The 21749-nt window shown below is 45.1% G+C and overlaps 3 protein-coding genes and 1 pseudogene across 3 annotated transcripts; all 4 read left to right on the top strand.

Moving 5' to 3' along the window:
* The first annotated feature begins 1902 nt into the window (after positions 1-1902).
* LOC100842655 lies at positions 1903-3645 on the top strand (annotated as a pseudogene).
* A 1400-nt stretch (positions 3646-5045) lies between these two features.
* On the top strand, positions 5046-5831 carry LOC100842349 (uclacyanin 1). Its single transcript, XM_003571324.2, has one exon. It carries the CDS (start codon positions 5120-5122, stop codon positions 5705-5707), a length of 588 nt encoding a protein of 195 aa, XP_003571372.1. The 5' UTR covers positions 5046-5119; the 3' UTR covers positions 5708-5831.
* A 2039-nt stretch (positions 5832-7870) lies between these two features.
* Positions 7871-8642, top strand: LOC100842043 (basic blue protein). The gene has a single exon (XM_003571323.3). The coding sequence runs from the start codon at positions 7942-7944 to the stop codon at positions 8503-8505; it is 564 nt and encodes a 187-aa protein (XP_003571371.1). The 5' UTR covers positions 7871-7941; the 3' UTR covers positions 8506-8642.
* A 1338-nt stretch (positions 8643-9980) lies between these two features.
* Positions 9981-10874, top strand: LOC100841743 (uclacyanin 1). The gene has a single exon (XM_003571322.2). It carries the CDS (start codon positions 10063-10065, stop codon positions 10636-10638), a length of 576 nt encoding a protein of 191 aa, XP_003571370.1. The 5' UTR covers positions 9981-10062; the 3' UTR covers positions 10639-10874.
* Positions 10875-21749: the final 10875 nt, after the last annotated feature.

Below are 21749 nucleotides of genomic sequence, written 5' to 3'. Positions count from 1 at the left end.
AAGATTCATAAAGATGCAGATTGACTAGTTTGGCAAAGGGGAAGTTCGGAATGACATTACGGTGATTTGCCAACACTAGTTGTTTATTCAACGGACGGAGCACACGTAGCACTGGATTGATTAATGTTTAGCCTGCGTATCGTACGTGCGTGTGTACATCTGGATCGATGGCGCCGCCGACGAGCAGCCTTTTGTTTTTATGTTGTCTAATTCTTCAGACCCGGTCCATCGACAGAGGTTTTAAAACCATCCATATCAAACCAGGTTAGAATCCAGGCCCTTATTAGTTGACATCATCGTACTAAAACTGTACCTAGACCATCTAATGTAAGTTGTTTCCGTGCATACAGATGATTGGTGCACCGGACAACGCTCGGCCGCCCAGGCTTGCACCTAAGTATCCTGGCAGCTTCCCATCCTTGATATATACTCCTAATTAACGCACGCGGGAAAGAACGAGCCTACTAGTTGACAGGAGGTTTGGGATCAAGAATTTCGAGCTTAAAAATATTTGTTTGCTGAGCAAATGGCTCTATAAACTTCTCGAGGGTGAGGGGCCGTGGGTGGAGTTATTGCGGAATAAATATCTATACGCAAGCTCTTTGTCCCGAGTTCGTATGAGAGCTTTAGATTCGCCTTTTTGGAAGGGATTGTTGCGGGTACAACAGTTTTTCTTTCCTCATATCTCCTTTTCGATGAATTGTGGGGCTGATGTTTGTTTTTGGGAAGACACATGGATTGGTGCCTCTCCTTTCAGATAGCAGTTTCCATCCCTCTATAGGATTGCACTTAATCGTAAGGCTTCGGTTGCCGATGTGTTGGGGGCGGATCCTCCTAATATTGCGTTCGTAGAGCAATTGTTGGGATCGTTTGGTGGCATGGTTGGAGTTGTGTCACAAACTTGAGTCAGTGAATCTTGTGGATCAGGCTGACTCCTTTACCTGGAATCTGAACTCTTCTGGGTTGTATTCGATGAAATCGCTGTACAAATCGCTTATTAATAATGATTGCCAATTCCGACGTAAAGTTATTTGGAGCTTAAAGTTCCTCTTAAAATTAAATTTTTTGCTTGGTATTTATGTCGTGGGGTGGTGCTTACTAAGGATAATTTGGCCAAAAGAAATTGGGGTGGTAGCAAGAAGTGTGTTTATTGTGATCAAGATGAGACCATTCAACATCTCTTTTTTCAGTGTCCGATGGCGCGTTTGGTCTGACGAACCGTTTTTGTGACATTTAATTTACCACCTCCATCATGTGTTACTAATATGTTTGGGCGGTGGCTTCGGGGTGTTGAGAAATTTTTTGCTTCGCTCATCCTTGTAGGGACTTGTGTGATATGTTGGTCTATATGAAATTGCAGAAACGATTTGGTTTTTCATAACAAGAAAGTGGCTAATTTCTTGCAGGTTGTTCTTCTGGCGTCCCATTGGCACGTACCTACTTCTTCGGACGAAGGCTCAGGGATGTATAGAATCTGGGTGCAACCGTTTGGAGACGATAGCACGGGAGTTATTCAGCCGGTTTGGATGGCGCGCAGGTCTTAGGCTGGAAGGATTTTGATGTTTCCTTTCGCTCTCTATTCTTTATCTTTTGTAACTCGGAGACATGTACTTTGAATACTTTTAATAATCTATGGTTGTGTGCATCGATCGATGCAGAGGCCAGGGGAAGTCCTCCTTTTCGAAAAAAAAAGTTTGATTTGACAAAGTCACAAATTAAACATGTACACATCGACCTAATTTAACCTGCAGATATCAGAAACAACTAATTAACGTGACCTATAAATACTCCATCCATCACAGCATCTTCTTCCAACAAAACCATCTCATCATCCCAAACACACAGCTAGCCTTCTTGGATCATCTCTTCTCCATCGATCACCTTGCTAGTAGTCCATCGGCAATGGCAATCACCAAAGCTATCTTCCTGATCATGGTCACAGCGTCGGCGCTATTCAGTATGGCCCTCGGCGAGAGCTACACGGTGGGGCTCCGGCGGGGTCATGGGACCTCAAGACCAACTACACCCAATGGGCCTTCGGTCTCCGCTTCTTCCCCGGCGACAGCCTCAGGTTCCAGTACCCCGCTGCAACCCACAATGTGTTAGAGGTCACCAAGGCCGCCTACGACACCTACAACACCTCCGTTTCTAGCTCCGGCAACAGCAGCGCCGTAGTCATTGCGACGTACCAGACGGGCAACGACGTTATCTTGCTCGCCGCCTCAGGAGTTACAAGGTACTTTGTGTGCGGCTTCCTGATAAGTGTGTTATATATAGTTTTTTTTTCAGGCTTTGTTGTGTGCATTTGGTTCAGATCTCTGTCGAAATCAGCGCATGTAATCCATAATTTAGTAAGAAAAACTTGTAAATCTCTCTTGCACAACTTTTACAGGTTGCTGTTTTTCTTTTGCAGTTAGGGTGCGAAAAGGCATCTAATTCTTCAATTTGGACCTTACGTACTAGGAAGAAACTTTATCACGTGAGAGTTGCACAAAAAGGAGAAGAAAAAGCAAGTTAAGGGATCAAAGTGCAGAGAGAAAGTGACAGTTTCAGGATATTCTTGGAGAGAAAGGAGAAAAGCCGCAGGGGGGAAATGAAAAAAATGGCAATGCCATGCTGCAGCCAGTCCACCATCGCAGGACTTAGGGGGGACTTCTATACAGAGGGGTGTTATCTTCTCTATCGAGAGGGGCTGGAAAAGAAAAAGGGAGGAAAGAAAAGAAGAGAAGGGAGGAAAGGAAAATGATGGAGATGGAGATGGATCTGCACCCTCGCTTAACCTAGCTGCGACACCGTCACCAAGATCACCGGAGCACTGAACAAGAATTCTTCCTTCGTCTCCATCCTCTGCTGTCCCTGCTATAAGCCGAACCATCGACTTCCGTCAAGCATGCAGGAGTTCTCTGTAATGGTCTTCTAGTCTCTCCCTTTCTTGATCTTTGCTGCTGCTGATCTGTACCTGCAAAACGAGAGACAAACTTGTTTCTTTTCCTCTGTTTCCCTATGAGTATGCTTGCCACAGATTGAGCCTTTTTTTTATTGAGAAATTAGTGTACTTTTCTCTATTTGTTCAGAGTTAGTTGTTCCTTTTGTTTTCTGCTTGATTTTTCATGTGATGTAAAAAAAACCCTGAAAAACACAAAAATATAGTTGTTACTTAATTATTCTGTGAAATCCTTCCTTCTCTCATATGTGCTTCTCCCTTGATCTTGAGTGTTTTGGTTGTGTTTGTCTAGGTTCAGTCCCTGTTGCTGTAGGCAAACTACAGAACAAGCTCTTGATTTGTTATCTTTTAGTTAGATCGGTCAATTCTTTTTTATTAGTTCCTCTTAATCTGTTTGTCTAGCTGTTAGAAACTAGTTAACTGTTTGTAATTAGTTCCCTGTGAGGAAACACGACAACACTACTTTCTACATTCTGTCACTTCCCCGGGCACTGCGCTGCGGGGATAAAGCTGAAGGTGCATGTCGGGTGCAGGCGCAGCCGCCGGTGCAGTGCCGGGGGCGGGGACGAGGGGCCAAACGAATCAGGTGCACCCGGCCGGCGCCGGCTTCTCCAGCGGCGAGCTCGGCCATCCGTGTTGATCGGTCAAGCCTCTCGTTGACGGCCGCCGTGGCTGCGGTTTTCTTGCTCCTCTGTTTCTAGAGTCAAGAATTCATGGCAGGCTTGTTCTTGATGGCGCCATTCTTCTTCTCTTTTCTGTTTCTTAAAATTTGTGAGACGTGATCGGCTGTGCATCCATGTTTCTTATATTCACTTGTAACATTAGTTCAAAAGTCAACTGTATTCATTTTTTATTGAATGTGATTCGATTCATTTTTAAATTAATGGGGCTTTGTTGACCTCAGTCAGATATCAGAGAATTCTTCTGCACCAGCCCAAAACCAGCCACAACATTGATTTTTCTGCAGCGACACAGAACTGTACGAAACCGTGAAGCAAGGGTCACGATATCGGAAAATCGGCCAAAACACCCCAAAAATGGTATTATTGCACCGCGTTCGAAAATCCGAAAAAACATGTGTTATAGCCCGCGAGAACGACCAAAACAATGATATTGCACCGGCACAAATTTATCTGAAACTTTATATCGAGGGTTACGATATCGAAAAATCGGATAAAAACAAAAACAAAGGGAGATATATTCCACGAAATGGCGTCAGGTGCAGGACCAGGGGTGGACCCAGGAAAAAACTTCTGATCGAGGGGGAAAGAATGTATTGGACATGTCTAACCTGCCATCTGCAAGAGAAAAAAAGATGTTCAATTTTTAAATCGAGGTCCGCACTATATGAGGAAAAAGCTTTAGAACATTAACTCCCGTTTCATCCTGACTGACATTGTAATTTAGGATCCTTTTTCTTTTAGATGGATCTCAAGGAAGCTTGTTAAAATAACTTGGTTCAGGACTATTAAAGTTGTATTTTTTAGAAGAAAATCAATCCATTAGCTTCTTCTGGTTGCAAGTGCAAAAAATGGTTTTTCTCCGTCCAATAAAGAATGTCTAAACTTTGATTCAATTTGAATGCATCTATACACTAAATCATGTCTAGATACATTCAAATTTTGACAAATTTGAGAAATTTAGGGAGGGAGTAATATAAAATGAATTGCTGCGCTGCCTTGCTCTGAAGACTCGAGTAGAAGTTACGTACGGATACTTTACTGTCAACTTCCAGTGGCTTGAACGTGGGTCCACCCCTGAGCAGGACAACGCAAAATCATTTAGCATGCTATTTAAAATCATTAACCTAGCTGCTTCCAGTGGCCTTGATCCTCTTTAATTAACGTGTTTTGTTGATTGAGTTAGCCGCCACGCACGCGTGACGGGAACAAACGTGCTACTAGTCATTTATACTCGATCGAATCAAATTAATATTAGTTGGATTTGACACAGTCGCAAAACATGTACACATGCATGGACCTAATTAATTAAATACTCCCTTCTAATTAGTATTAACCTCAGAGATGTCCGAACAACTCATTGCATCACCTATATATACACCATCCACCAGACCATCATCATCCAAACCATCTCATCTCATCTCATCATCCCGCAAGCCTTCTTGGATCATCCCACAAGTCTTCTTGATATCATCTCTTCCCGATCGACTAATCCATGGCGATCACCAAAGCTCTCTTGCTGACCACCATCGCCTCCGCAACGCTTTTCGGTATGGCACTCGGCGCGAGCTACACGGTGGGCGCTCCGGCTGGATCATGGGACCTCAAGGCCAACTACACCCAATGGGTCTCCGGACGCCGCTTCTTTCCTGGCGACAGCCTCCGCTTCCAGTATCCCGCCGCCGCAACCCACAATGTGTTAGAGGTCACCAAGGCCGCCTATGACACCTGCAGCAACATCTCCTCCATCCCCGGCTCTGGCGGAAGCATCAACAGCAGTGCCGTCATTGCGACGTACCAGACAGGCAACGACGTTATCCTGCTTGCCGCCTCGGGAGTTACAAGGTACTTTGTGTGCGGCTTCCCCGGGCACTGCGCTGCGGGGATGAAGCTGAAGGTGCACGTCGGGACGCAGGAGCAGCCGCCTGTTCAGTGCCGGGGGCGGGGACGAGAGGCCAAGCGGATCAGGTGCACCCGGCCGGCGCCGGCTTCTCCGGCGGTGAGCTCGGCCGTCTATGTTGATCGGTCAAGCCTCTGGTTGGCGGCCGCCGTGGCTGCGGGTTACTTGCTCCCTTGTTTCTAGAGTCAAGAATTCACGGCAGGCTTGTCCTTGTTGCCGTCATTCTTCTTATCCTTTTTTGTTTTTTACAATTTTTGAAGCGTGATCGGCCGTGCTTCTTATATTCACTTGTAATATTTGTACAAAAATCAACTGTATTCATTTTTTATTGAATGTGATTGGAATCACTTTTAATTAATGGGACTTTGTTCAGTTGTTGACCTCTAGTATCAGAGAAGTTCAGCGTTCAATTTGTTTATTTTTGGCAGGAAAGAGCGAGCTAGCTCGAGCTCTGTTGATTAAGTCAGGTTGCCTCCTCGTCGAGCACGTAAAGTTCTCCAGAATCTTACATTAATTCGCAGCCATTTAGATCAATATCCAACCACCTCTATCTACGAGTCACTCGATGGTCTACATATAATTTGGATAACATTCATATGGCTCGCCGTCCACAAGCGCTGCCTCACTGCGGATAACCTGGATCGGAGAGGTTGGCCACATAACCCCTCCTGCTCCCTTTGTGCTGCTGCGAATGAGGACTGCACGCATTTGTTGGTGCATTGCCATTTCACTCAACGGCTTTGGTGTCGGCTCAAGCGATGGTCGAACTCATGCTTCCCCTGCCCCGCTCCACCTTCCAGAGCACTGAAGATTGGTGGATCACGGCCCGGAGAAGAGCACCTAAACACCTGCGGAGTGATTTCGACACTTTCACGATTTTGGTCCATTGGCGGATTTGGAAAGAGCGCAACGCCATGATTTTTCACTCGGAGTTCAGCAGCGTCGATCGCGTCTTTGACCTCATCGTTGATGATCTTCACTCCTGGAGGGTGGCCGGCTGCATCATCGCTTTCTAAGGGCTCCTTGTCCAATTTGTAATCTGTAGTACTTTGAGGCTTCAGTTAGTGCCTGTGGTGTTTGCTCTTTGAGGTTGTTTTCCTGCTGCAAATTCTCTTTGCAGTTTGACGTTGTACTGTCTTTCTTTCTATCTAATAAAATTCGGCCTCCGGCCCTTCGATAATTTGGATAACATTTCACAATGATCAGTATTGTGCAATTTTTGGATTACTGGGAGCTTTTAGAAAATGAGGCAGCTGAGAATTAGCAATGACATTATGTTATTGATTAAATAGCTAGCTTCTCCCTCGGTTTCAAAATATTAAATGACATGTTTGACTTTTTACTGTCTCCATTGTACAACTTTGACTATGATTGTAAAATTAGTAAAAGAATATATAACATACAAGTATTCTTTAAGACAAGTACAATGATATCATTTTCACATGCTCAATTTATATAATATTTTGAATAATATTTCCTCTGTTTCAAAATATAAGGCGTATAACTTTTGTTAACTATCTTAAAGTTTGATCATATATAGGAAAAAAAACAACATTAAAAATTCAAAATCAAGATCACTAGATGTATCATGAAATATATTTTCACAGTGTGTTTATTTGAAATAGTAGATGTTAATATCCCTTTTTAGAAATAAACTTGGTCAAAGTCTAGAAAATTTAGTGTATATAATAGTGAGATCCCTCCTTGACGAATGACCCACTCTCCCCCACGCCAGATCCGGTCGTGCCCGCCGTTGTGCCACGCAGCGGCGGACCAAGGTGAGTTGTTTTTCTTTTTGCAAATTTATCATAGAAATCTCCAAACTAAAAACCTCAAAGATTAAAAGCCCGAAAACAAAAAATAAAAATGAAAAGTCAAAAAAATAGAAGCTAAACAAATAAAAGTTTGCCAAAAATAGCAGCTTCTCAGGAAAACCCATGGTGGAAGGCGAAAAGAAGGGACCGCAATGCATTTCCGTGCATCCGTACAGATGACGGGAAGACGATGTGTGCATCCGGACAACGCTCGGCCGCTCAGGCTTGCACCTGGTAACCTGGCAGCTTCAGTAACCTGGCAGCTTCCCATCCTTGAATATATCCCCTCTTAATTAATTAACGCGTTAGCTGTGAACCAACCATCTTAATCATTAGCCGCACGCACGCAGGAAAGAACGAGCTGCTATTATTAATAGTAGTACATACTCGATCGAGTCGAACATTAGTTTGATTTGACAAAGTCACAAATTAAACATGTACACACATCAACCTAATTAAAATGTAGATGTCGGAAACAATACCTATAAATACTCCATCCATCACAGCGTCTTCTTCCAACCAAACCATCTCATCATCCCAAACACAGCTAGCCTTCTTGGATCATCTTCTCCGTCGATCAGCTAGCTAGTCAGTCCATCGGCAATGGCAATCACCAAAGCTCTCTTCCAGCTGATCATGGTGACAGCGTCGGCGCTATTCAGTATGGCGCTCGGCGCGAGCTACACGGTGGGCGCTCCGGCGGGGTCATGGGACCTCAAGACCAACTACACCCAATGGACCTCCACCCGCCGCTTCTTCCCCGGCGACAGCCTCCGCTTCCAGTATCCTACCGCAACCCACAACATATTAGAGGTCACCAAGACCGCCTACTACACCTGCAACACCTCTGTTTCCAACGCTGTCATTGCGACATACCAGACGGGCAACGATGTTATCACGTTTGCGGCCTCAGGAGTTACAAGGTACTTCGTGTGCGGCTTCCCCGGGCACTGCGCTGTGGGGATGAAACTGAGGGTGAATGTCGGCGCACAGTCGCCGGCGCCGGTGCAGTGCCGGGGGCGAGGGCGAGGGGCCAAGCGGATCAGGTGCACCCGGCCGGCGCCGGCTTCTCCGGCGGCGAGCTCGGCAATTGGCGGTGGTGCTGACCGGTCAAGCCTCTGGTTGGCCGCCGTCGTGGCTGCGGGTTCCTTGCTCCTCTGTTTCTAGAGTCAAGGACTTTGATGGCAGGCGTGTGTGTGTGCATGCTGGCGTCATTCTTTTTTTCTGTTCGTTTCTTATAATTTGTGAGACATGATCGGCCGTGTGTCCTTGTTTCTTATATTCGCTTGTAATATTTGTACAAAATCAACCATATTCATTATTTTTTATTGAATGTTATTCTATTCATTTTTAATTAAATGGGGCTTTGTTGACCTCAGCCAGATATCAAAGAGTTCTTATGCATCAGATAAAAACTAGCCAAAACAGTGATTTTTCTGCATCGACCTAGAACTATTCAAAACTGTGTAACGAGGGTCATGATATCGTAAAATCGGCCAAAACACCCCAAAAAATGGGCTATAACCTAGGAAAACGACAAAAAATGGTGATTTTTCTACACTGGCCCAGAATTGCCCGAAACCGTGTAGCGGTGGTTATATCCAAAAAATCGTCCAAAAACTAAAAATTAGAGAGCTATAGCTTTTCAGCACCGGTCCACGGCTGCACGAAACCGTGTACGAGGGTCATGATATCGGAAAAAACGTCTGGAAATCCAAAAAGTAACCCACGAAAACGACCAAAACTATGATACTTTTGCACTAGCATAAAATTATCTGGAACTTTATGCCGAGGGTCACGATATCGAAAAATCGGGTAAAAAAAAGGTGGGCTAAATGGCGTCAGGAACAGTGGTGGACCCATGAAAATACTTGAGATCGAGGGGAAAGAATGTATGGTCATAAAGTATCCACACAAACTAAATAAACTCATATGAAAAAATGGTTTATGTCAATATGAAAATAAATTGTTCTAAAGTGTCGAAAGATGACATGGACATGCCTTTCTAACCTACAATCTGCAAGAGAAAAAGGATGTTAAATCTCCAAATCGAGGTTGGTATACTACATCAGGAAAGAGCTTTAGAACATTACCTCCCGTGTCCCGTTAATTTCATCCTGACTGACATTGTAATCTAGGAAGCTTGTTAAAATCACCTGGTTCAGGCATATTAGAAGTTGTATTTTTTAAAGAAAATCTATCCATTAGCATCCTCTGGTTGCAAGTGCAAAATGTACTCTCTCCGTCACAAAATAAGTGACGTGGAATGAAGACTCAGGTAGAAGTCACGTACTGATACTTTACTTTCAACTACGCAAAATCATTTAGCATGCTATTTAAAATAATGAACCTAGCAGCTTCCAGTGGCCTGGATCCTCTTTAATTTACGTGTTTTGTTGATTGAGTTAGCCGCCACGCACGCGTGGCGGGAACGAACGTGCTACTAGTAATTTATACTCGATCGAATCAAATTAATATTAGTTGGATTTGACACAGTCGCAAAACATGTACACATCCATGGACCTAATTAAATACTCCCTGCTAATTAGTATTAACCTGTAGAGATGTCCGAACAACTCACCTGCAACACCTATATATACTCCATCCACCACACCATAATCATCAAACCATCTCATCCCGTCTCCTCTCATCATCCCACAAGCCTTCTTGGGTCATCTCACAAGCCTTCTTGATAGATATCATCTCTTTATGATCGACTAATCCATGACGATCACCAAAGCTCTGTTCCTGATCACCGTCGCCTCCACAATGCTTTTCGGTATGGCACTCGGCGCGAGCTACATGGTGGGCGCTCCGGCGGGGTCATGGGACCTCAATACAAACTACACCCAATGGACCTCTGCCCGCCGCTTCTTCCCCGGCGACAGCCTCAGCTTCCAGTATCCCGCCGCAACCCACAACGTGTTAGAGGTCACCAAGGCCGTCTACGACAGCTGCAACACCTCTGTTTCCAGCTCCACCAACAGCAGCGCCGTCATTGCGACATACCACACGGGCAACCACGTTATCACGTTTGCGGCCTCGAGAGTTACGAGGTACTTCGTGTGCGGCTTCCCTGGGCACTGTGCTGCGGGGATGAAACTGAAGGTGAATGTCGGCGCTCAGCCGCCGGCGCCAGTGCAGTGTCGGGGGCGAGGGCGAGGGGCCAAGCGGATCAGGTGCACCCGGCCGGCGCCGGCTTCTCCTGCGACGAGCTTGGCGATTGGCGGTGGTGCTGACCGGTCAAGCCTTTGGTTGGCCACCGCCGTGACTGCGGGTCTCTTGGTCCTCAATTTCTAGAGTAAACGATTTTTTATGATTTTTATGGCAGGCGTGTGCTTGCTAATGCTGGCGACATTCCTTCATTTCTTATAATTTGTGAGACGTGGTCGGGCGTGCGTCCTTGTTCCTTAATTCACTTGTAATATTTGTACAAAAATCAAATGTATTCATTTTTCATTGAATGTAATTCGATTCATTTAATTTTAATTAATGGGGCTTTGTTGATCTCACATATCAGAGAAATTTAGCGTTTGATTTGTTTATTTTTGGCGGGAGGAAACGAGCGAGCTCTAGGTTTGTTGATTGAGTCAGGTTGTCTACCTGTCGAGGACGTGAATTTCTCCAAAATCTTACACTCGCATCCATTTAGAGCAAAATCCAACAACCTCCATCAACAAGTCTCTATGGTCTATATATAAATTGGATGGTTTGCATAACATTTTCACGATGATTAGTGTTGTGCAAATTGTTGATGATTGGAAACTTTTAGCGTTGAGAATTAGCAAAACTGTTATGTTATCGATTAATTGACGTTTTACTTCTCTCAAACTCTCTTAAAAACTATAATTAGTCTCTGTGAATACTAGCTAGTTTCTCCCTCCAATCCAAAATAAGACATGTTTGACTTTTTGTGGCCTCCATTGTACAATTTTGACTCTATGGCTGTGGCAAATTCGGCTGTAGCGTGGCGGCGAGAGGAGGAAGGAGAAGACACCTCCTCTGAACGAAATTAACGCTGTCAAATTTGGTCAACCTGTCAGTCAAGACCCACCCGTCAAACATTCAGACGCTATTTAAGATGCAATCGGAGCAATATGTTAAAACTTGCCAGAACGTGTGGTTTTGCGTCAGGAGCGGGACAAGGGGCGGACCCATGAAAAAACTTGACACAGAGGCAAACATGTATGACCATAAAGTATCCGTACGACCAAATAACCCATATGAAAAAAATGGTTTATATCAATAATATAAAAGTACGTTGTTCTAAAGTTGTGAAAGATAACATGGACATATTTTTCTAACAATCTAACCTACAATCTGCAAGAGAAAAGAAGATGTTCAATTTTAATTAAAATCGAGGTTGGTACTACATGAGGAAAAGAGCTTTAGAACATTAACTCCCGTTTCAGCCCGACTGACATTGTAATCTAGGATCCTTTTTCGTTTAGATGGATCTCAAGGAAACTTGTTCAAGTCAGCTGGCTCAGGCATATTAGAAGTTGTATTGTTTTACAACAAAAATAATCTCTCCATTAGCTTGCCCTGCTTGCAAGTGACAAAAATTGGAACAAAAGATGTATTGCTACACTACCTTACTCAGAAGACTCAAGTAGAAGTTACATACCGATACTTTACTGTCAACTTCCAGTGGCTTGAACGTGGGTGCGCTCCTGAGCAGGACGACGCAAAATCATTTAGCATGCTATTTAAAATCATGAACCTAGCAGCTTCCAGTGGCCTTGATCCTCTTTAATTAACGTGTTTTGTTGGTTGAGTTAGCCGCCACGCACGCGTGACGGGAACAAACGTGCTACTAACTAGTAATTTATACTCGATCGAACCAAATGAATATTAGTTGGATTTGACACAGTCACAAAACATGTACACATGCATGGACCTAATTAAATACTCCCCGCTAATTAGTATTAACCTGCAGAGATGTCCGAACAAGTCACTGCATCACCTATATATACTCCATTCACCACAACATCATCATCCAAACCATCTCATCTCTCATCTCACCTCATCATCCCACAAGTCTTCTTGATATCATCTCTTCCCGATGGACTAATCCATGGCGATTTTTCTTTTCTCGAAAAAGGAGGCTCCCCGGCCTCTGCATCGAAGCGATGCACACAGCTAATTTATTGCAAAGTTAAAACATCTCAGTACAAAATTCACGAATCACACAAAGTGAAGACAAAAATAAGCCAAATAAAACAAATGTCCTGAAGATAATTCCTATGCATCTTGCAATCTAGCAACAGGCCGCCAGCCAGCCAGGTTGGAGATATCCCGAGCGACCGTCTCTAGCCGAGTGCACCCAGAAGCCGAAAGCTCCCGCTTGTCCACAGGGAGGAGGAGGAGGGACCAAAGGCGGATTAGAGCGGTGGCCCTAAAAATAACCTGCAAAAAGTGAACAACTCTAGCCCTGTTAAAAATAATATCATTTCGACAATTCCAAATAGCCCAACAGACAGCAGACACTCCCACCCGAATGTGAGTCTTAGTCTTTTTGTCAATCCCATTCAACCAATTCCCAAACAAATTAGAAATATTGGTAGGGGGAGGCAAATTAAAGGCAAAGTAAATAATTCGTCACACGAGTTGGGCATAGGGACAAGTGATGAATAAATGATGAATGGACTCCTCGACGTCACAAAAACAATATTTCATACATCCTGTCCAGTTCCTTTTGGCTAGATTATCCTTCGTAAGTAACACTTTTCGGTCAAGAAACCACATAAAATTCTTAACTTTTAGGAGAATTTTTAATTTCCAAAGATAATACCGCGAGAAGCCCATAGGGCTATCCATTAAATCTCTGTACATAGATTTAACCAAGAAAACTCCGAAGGGAGTTAACTTCCACCAAAATCTGTCTGGCGTGGTGGAAAGATTAACCATCATTAATCGCTGGATTAAGTGCAACCAAGATGTCCACTTATTTCTAGTTAGTAAACGTCTGAACTCAACGTTCAGGGGCACCGTCGATAAAACATCGGCCACAAGAACATTTTTCCGTTACACAATGTTAAATAATGATGGATATTGAAGCGCAAGAGGACTATCCCCCAACCAAGTATCTTCCCAAAATCGAGTACCACGACCATCCCTTAAAATAAATGTGCTTTTGTTAAAGAACTCATCTTTAACCCGCATTAGGCACTTCCAAAAAGGGGAATCAGCCGGTCGTAACTTGGCTTGGGAGATGGTGTTAGAATGAAGATACTTATTACGAAGGAGCTGCTGCCACAGACCATCTTCATTAAGTAGTTTAAACAACCATTTGCTGAGTAAACACTTATTTTTGAGGTCCAACAACTCAATGCCTAGTCCGCCCTGATCTTTAGGGCGACAGATAATATTTCATTTTGTCAACCGATATTTCTGCTTCTGGTTATCAGATTGCCAAAAGAAGCGCGATCTGTAGAAATCCAATCGTTGTCGTACCCCAGGGGGTATTTCAAGAAAAGATAACATAAACATAGGCATGCTCGTAAGTACCGAATTAATCAGGATAAGTCGATCTCCGTATGAGAGTAACTTGCCCTTCCAACTCCCCAACTTTTTCTCAAAACGGTCTTCAACAGCTTTCCATTCCCTATTGAGTAATTTCCTATAATGAATTGGAATCCCCAGATAACGAAATGGGAGAGTTCCACATACGCAGCCAAAAATCTGTTTATAGTCATCCTCACACAGTTGAGCCTGACCGAAAAAGAAAATTTCACTCTTGTGAAAGTTAATTTTAAGGTCCGACAGCTGTTCAAAACAGCACAAGATCAACTTCATATTAACAGCCTTTTCTAAATCATGATCCATAAAAATAATCGTATCGTCAGCATATTGGAGGATAGACACTCCTCCCTCCACCAAATGAGGGATGAGGCCTACCACTTGACCATCATTTTTAGCCCTATCAATAAGAATAGCAAGCATGTCCGCAACAATACTAAAATGAATCGGGGATAGAGGGTCTCCTTATCTCAAACCTTTCCGAGTTTGGAAGTAATGACAATTGTCGTCAGTAACCTTTACTCCCACACTTCCCCCTTGCACAAATTGGGCAATCCACTCGCACCATTTAGGGTCGAAACCTTTCATCCGCAACGCTTGCTAGAGAAAAGGCCATTTGACCTTGTCATATGCTTTCTCAAAATCAATTTTGAAGAGAACACCATTCATTTTCTTACGATGAAGCTCATGAATGGTCTCATGCAAAACAACCACCCCCACAAGAATATGACGACCGGGCATAAAGGCCGTTTCAGTCGGTCGAATCACACCTTGGGCGATCCTAGAAATGTGATTTGTACCGACTTTCGTGAAAATCTTGAAGCTAACATTAAGCAAACAAATGGGTCTGTACTGCTGAATCTGGACCGCGTTTTCTTTTTTAGGAATAAGGGTAATAACCCCAAAGTTCAACTTAAACAATGACAGCTCCCCATGTTGAAGTTGGACGAACAAGGCCAACGAGTCAACTTTTATAACCTTCCAAAAAAACCTGATAGAACTCCGCAGGGAACCCATCAGGCCCAGGAGCCTTATCATGCTCCATCTGAAAAATCGCATCATGAACCTCCTTTTCAATAAACTCAGCTATAAGAATGTTATTTTCATCTGGCGTAACACGGGTAATTCCCTGCAAATTCTCTTCCATAAGCGAGAAAGAATTCGAAACCGGTGTTCCAAATAGTTTCTTATAATAATCTGTAATAAAAGCACGTAAGTTATCCTGTCCCACAATAATACCTTCATCCTGCTCGAGTTGGAATATTTTTATCTTACGATGTTTACCATTGGCAACAAGGTGATTTTTTTTTTGTATTGCTTCCACCCTCCTGGACATACTTGACTTTTGCCCGTTGCACCCATTTGGATTCCTCATCCCGACGCAGCTTGGACACAAAATCATTGGCATCACGCAACGCATCTCGCTCAATAGCAGAGAGCAGAGAGGATTTAGCTTTTATGTCGAGGGTATCAATGATATGAAGCAGACGATCACGCTCTTTCTTATAAAGTCCACTTTGATTCTTTGCCCAACCACGAAGGAAGCGACGAAGATGTCTAATTTTATTTTGCCATCTCTCAATGAGCGAGGAGCCTCCACGACATACAGCCCATTTGGCTGCCATTATCTCGTAGAAGCTGAAGTGACCGCCCCCGTACACAGGTTCGATCTCTGTGCTTTTAGTGCTAGTCCCTGGATCGACTTACTAGCACACACGGTTTCGAGATGTAATATCATAGAACAAAGGTCTCAAGTATTACAACGCATCATCCAGAATTTAAGAGTACTTACAAACTCGCATAACCCCATGGGTTAGCTGAAAATAAAACAATTGTTCAACAGCGGAAAACGAAAGATACAAGGGCTACATCAACACTACGGTGAGAGCGTGTTGGAATGTAGGCCCATAACCCAAAGACCAGAACATACGCTTACTCTTCGTTGGAGCTTCCTGCATCATTAAACGATGCAGCCACTAGGGTCAATACATTAAATGTATTCGCAAGATCACTAGGGGTTATAACAGAACTTACCAAGTATATGCATAATGTGGCAAGGTGGGGTTCAAGGCTATTTGCATAAAAGCTTAGTTGCTTAATCCTATCTTTTAATCAAATAAATTTTTTCACTATTGGACATGGGGTAGACACACGCATGCTCCTATTAAACTAAGGACATTGAGTAGACACATCAATGCTCCTAAATCTAAGTTCAAACCATTCATTTTATTAAGAAATTAGAGTGAGTGAGACTTTCCTTACAGCTCCACATCCAGTTGCTCATAATTGTCCATAACCGGGGACACGGCTAAGTACTTAGTTTTGACGTTCTCGAGAGTTTGTACACATTCCCCACAAGAAACCAACGGGTTAATCCCTTGTTGTCCTCAGGGTAGAGTAGCAACGGCGTTGATTACGAGATTTTCAGAGGTAATTTCCTAAACCACGAGAGAATCACGCCCCCCCTACACAGCCTACCTCAGTACAATTCCTCAGGTCTAGGTTCATACAACATACTCTATTCTTGCCAGAGCCCATTTAGCATTGTGGTTGTACTGGAAGCTACTAAATAGGAAACTAGTCCAGTCTCGGTTACCCCAGGTGGCATTTCACATTTGCGACGCAGGCGCTTCCATAGACATGGAGAGATGACTCATAGAAATGGACCCATAGAAATGGACCGGACACCGCATAACATCAAAATCCTCAAAGCCGTCCACCCAGGATGGTTCATTAAATTAATTGTTTTGCCTTACTCTAATAAAACATCTCATTTCTCCATAGACATAACAATATCATAATGTAGTAATTTCCCCCACGATACTACCATAGCCTAGCATTCAACTACAAACGATGGCAAATTGGTATCAAGGTAATGACAAGGGTAAAACTATACTACCTGCAATTTATAGCTAGCATAGAGGTACAAATAATATTCCTAATGCAACTAATAAAACAACTAGTGCATAGTAAAAATATTTGGAAGATGATCAAAGTGAACTTGCGTTGTCCAAGGTTGTGGTAGTTCTCGCACTCTTCGCAACAACAAGGTTCACAATCCACAAAATCTAAAATAAAAGAATACACACACACATAAACATGCTATCCAATACAAAAACATGCCATGATGCAAAAGTCATGAAGATGCACACTAAGGTTGGTTTTAAACTTAACATGTTTAGCTTATGTTTTAAAGAACTTCACAAAAGGTTTGGACAGATTATAAATTAATAAAGGGGTAATTACTTTGTATGAAACAAAGATGAGCCTTAATTAGAAGCTTATTTGATTTTCGTAAAGCATGGAGCAAGATTAAATTTGTGTGGCAAAATTATTTACAAAATAATTTCCCTTCTGGTCCTAGTGGACAGAGAGTATACTCAAAACATTTTCCAACATGCTCAAAACTAGTTTGAAATAATTCATTTGAATATTAAACCATAATTAAGCATTTTGCAATTTGCTTCTGTAAAGTTGTTCAAAATCAAAATTAAACTATGGTAAAAGATTCTACAAGTTGTGAGGATTCCAAAAAGTATAGAACTTCAAATTTGGTCAAACGGTTTAAAAGATACGATGGTTTGAAGTTCTAGGGGCTTTTCTGCAAAGTTACCAATTAATTTGGCCGAGAAATAATTTTTAATAAAAGGGGTGACACGTGGTAGCACGAGATTGGCCGGTACCGGTTCACTTAAGTGGACTAATCCCAGACGTTGGATCTAGATCGGACGGGAGGGGGCACATCAAGCTTACCTCCGGCGGCGCTAGGTCTCAGGCGAGGTCGACGCCGGCGGCGGCGGCTCGGGCGGTGGACGCGCGGGCGCTCCGGTGTGCTCTTGGGTTCGGGACAAGGTGAGGGAGGTGCGCCTCGCTCCGGCGAAGCTCCTCAGGGTCTCGGTTCTCCTTGGGGCGGACGAGGGTGAGCTCTAGCTCCTCGGGATGACGGCGCCGGCGACGTCCACTTCGGGTCGGCGGCGAACTCGACGCTACGATGCGAAAACGAAGAAAACAACCGCGTCAAAACGTGTGCGAGAAGATGGGGAAGGGGATAGGTAAGGTGACGGCAGCTATGGACCTTTTTGTCACCGGCGGCGGCAGTGCGGATTTCGGCGGAGCAATTTGTCGGCCTGGGGGCGCAATGGAGAGGGAGAGGAGAGGGGAAAAGAAGAGGAGAGTCGGGGCTTCAAACTGACGCGCTTGGAAAAGATTTTGGGGGAGTGGACACGGAGAAATCAGGGTGGAATCCTGCGCGTGCTCACGGGCGTCGTGGCCGGGAAGTACGGGCTTGGCAGTTGGAGGAGGAAGAGGAAGAAACTGACGGGTGGGGCCCGTATGGCAGTGGCACGGGCGGCTCGGGCGCGCGGGAGCTGGGCCGCGGCGCTCGGGTAAGTGGGCCGGCCCGGTTGGATCGGTACGATACTTTTTTTTCTTTCTTTTTTTTCTATTTTCTGTTTTTGATTCTAACTTTTGATTTAAAGCTTCAAATCGAGTCAAATAAAATGCAACAAAAATTGTAAAATCATATCCTCATATGATTCAACTTTTGGGACAAGAATTCCCTCAAAATAAAATATTTAAAATTAATTTTGCCTATAAACTTGCCTTTAGGGCTTTATAGCTAATGAAATATTTTGAGTTTCAAATCCAATTCAAAAACCAATAAATGGGGTAGCTTTATAAATGCATTAAACTCCTTTTTATGTCAACACCCTCATGGTTTAAAATGCAATTAACAAAAGAACGGTAAAAAGCCAAATTCAAATAAAAACACCTTTGTTAATGGGTTTCTCTGAATTAAATTTTAGGGTTTTAAATGTGATTAAATGTAAAGGTGACTGCTTATGAAGGGTTTTGAAAATTGGGATGTTACAGATCTAACCCTCTTAAGATGAATCTCGTCCTCGAGATTCCTGTTGGTTAGCAAAAATGTGTGGGTGGTCTTCTCAAAGATCATCCTCGCGTTCCAACGTAGCTTCCTCTTCGGTGTGATGATTCCACTGAATCTTGCAGAATTTGATGGTCTTGGAACGAGTATGCCTCTCAGTTGTATCCAAGATCTTGATTGGTTTCTCTTCATAAGTGAGATCGCTTTGAATCTCGACTTCATCAAGTGGAATCGTATCCCTTAGTGGCATATCGGGCATTTCCGGGTGACTTTTCTTCAACTGCGACACATGGGACACGTCGTGGACGCTTGTCAACACTTCAGGTAATTCCAACTTGTAAGCTACCTCTCCTTGGCGTGCCAAAACCTTGTAAGTTCCAATAAAGCGTGGTGCTAATTTTACTTTAATCCCAAATCTCTTAACACCGCATATCGGGGAAACTCTGAGATACGCTCTGTCACCAACCTCATAGGTGACTTCCCTACGCTTGGAATCCACATAACTCTTTTGCTTGGCGTCTGGTCCACGTGCGGGAGAGAGAGGCGCCGGAGCACGAACGGGGGAGAGAGGCGGCGACCCCATAGCCGCCTGCCATGAGGGCCCCACCGGAGCAGCAACAACACCAGGAGAGCCAGGCAGCTGCTGCATGCAAGGAGCAGCACCCGCGCCCGTGTGGAGCAGGTGCCCAACAGCAGGCGACCCCAAGCGTGGCATTAGCTTCACAACAGGCACATCCTGCTTCACTAGACCTCCAAGCAGAGTTGGCTGCCACACAGCATGCACCTCCTGCCTCTGAAGTCGGCCACCAACCTGAACAGAACCCACAGCCGGCCCCTCCTGTCCTTGCTGACCAACCGAAGCCACGCCGCCCACAGCCGGCACAACAGCGGAGGAAGCAGCCCACGCAAACGAACACAAGGCGGTGCAGACAAGGAAATTCTTTCGTCTTCCTTAACCATATCAGCCAAGCATGGACGCGAAGCCGACATGCAAGACCGCGGAGTTGGCTCCAAAGCAAAAGATCCGAAGCGGATAGCAGGAAGCACAGTAGAAGCAAATTGTGTCCCACCCGGGGCTGTAACACCTCCACTTGTCGACGACGAGGACCCATTAGCATCATGTATTTTAGAATTATCTTTAGGGTCGATTTGATAAAAAAAAACGGTCTCATTCTTCTCAGCCTTATCACCCCCATCCGTATCATCATCATGAGCATCGGCCATTTTAGTGTCAGCCGGATCAATAAAACCTGCGGGTGCCTCCACCTGAAAACCAAGTACATATCCACTGCCCCTGATAAGCACATCTTTTTCCTTAGGTATGCTTCTGTAATCTGTACAAGAAACCAAAATGCGAAGAACCCCATGCCTCCGAGTATACGGCATGTCGACCTCCTTGGTCTTGCCCAACAAAGATCCAACTCCCCACAGAGTGACATAATCACCTAAGATATCAGGCGAGATACCAGTCACCCGCACCCACACCTCCTGTAAACTCCATTCAGGCTCAACTTTCGCACACCAATCAGAGAAAGTAATTGCGCACGGACTAGTAGGGACAGAAAACGTGCCAGACCGAGTCATTCGCTGGAGCTCAGCCTTCGAAGGAAAAACAGCCTTGAACACATCTTTCTCATACAAGTTCACCTCCCATTGAAAATTTCCAGTCGGCACCAGCCACTGCAGAAGCGAGGTAACCTGCTCAACAGACAAGCTACCTCCTGAGACAGAAATTAACCCAACTCTGCCACTCTCTCGGCAAGGCTTAAAAGAGTTTGACACTGGCAGCTCAAAGAACAACAAAGCCTCCTCCCCAAAACCGTGCATGATCACTTGTTGCTTCGGCGCCGACAACAACGGGCACCCATCTTTCAAGTGAGCTGCAGACTCGCAAATATCACAAACAAGAGCTATACAATCAGCAGAGAAATGACCCGATTGGTTGCATCTATAGCACTTCACGTTGCTAGCTTTTTTCGCCGGTTTGGACATGCCCGATGTTTCGGGAACCTCAGTAGCAGTGAGAGAAGCTGCTGCTGCCTGCAGCACTCCCCCACCCGACTGCTGCCCCCCGTCTGAGAGGCCGTAGCAGCGCCCAAAGGCATTGCAGCCCCAACAAGTCCAGCCGAAGACACCGCTGCAGCCTGGCCTTCCCCGGACCCTGCCCCTGTCGCAGAGGCAGAGGCATTTGTAGCTCCTGTCTCCGCCACGGCCGTCACGCCAGCCAAGGTCGAAGTGGCAGCAACGCCCTTACCGCCACCTCCACCACGGCCAGCACCGCCGCCACGACCGCGAGCCGGCAGAAGACCACGACCACGACCCGCAGAGCCACGACCAGCGCGGAATTCATAGCACCGCCGATTCCCACCACCATCTCCGTAACGTGGAGGTCCACTAGGGCCAGCGAGCCAACGACCCGGGTGGAGATCGCCACGAAAACCATCACCGTCTCGTCCGCCGGAGAAGCGATCGCCATTGTAGCCACCAAAGTCCTCACGACCAAAATCCTCCCGGCCATCACCATAGCCCTCGTTGTCACCATAGCCGTCGTTGAAACTACCCCTGCTGCCACCTCCACCGTAGCCACGCCGATCACGATCATAAAATTGATCGCCCCCTCGATACTCTCCGCCCCCACGACCACCTCCGCGGAACGCCATCTCAGCTTCGGCAGGAGAGACAATCGGGGCACGCGGAGCCGAACTACACCAGACTCGGCCGAGAAGCCACCGAAACGCAATCCCAGCGGAACGAATCCCTGAGATCACGTTACCTGCTGTTCCTGTTCCTGCCAGGCCCGTATGGCCATCAGGCAGAGAACGCCCAGCAGGGGACCAACTCCGAATGACAAGACCCGCCGGCCTTGTATGGGCTTGCGAAACGTTCCCAGGACTCGCACGTAGCAGACCATGCGATCCAAAATAGACATGGCCCGCTGGCCCGGTATGGGCCTGCGGAACCTTCACAAGACTCGCACGTAGCAGACCACCTGCTCAGCCCGTAT

The sequence above is a fragment of the Brachypodium distachyon genome, chromosome 3, assembly GCF_000005505.3.
Source record: "Brachypodium distachyon strain Bd21 chromosome 3, Brachypodium_distachyon_v3.0, whole genome shotgun sequence".
In the NCBI taxonomy this organism is placed as follows: Eukaryota; Viridiplantae; Streptophyta; class Magnoliopsida; order Poales; family Poaceae; genus Brachypodium; species Brachypodium distachyon.
This window is presented reverse-complemented; position numbering and strand designations above follow the sequence as displayed.

Bases quoted from the DNA above. Each gene is read 5' to 3' on its own strand.
- LOC100842349 (XM_003571324.2), top strand. From the start codon at position 5,120: ATGGCGATCACCAAAGCTCTCTTGCTGACCACCATCGCCTCCGCAACG.
- LOC100842043 (XM_003571323.3), top strand. From the start codon at position 7,942: ATGGCAATCACCAAAGCTCTCTTCCAGCTGATCATGGTGACAGCGTCG.
- LOC100841743 (XM_003571322.2), top strand. From the start codon at position 10,063: ATGACGATCACCAAAGCTCTGTTCCTGATCACCGTCGCCTCCACAATG.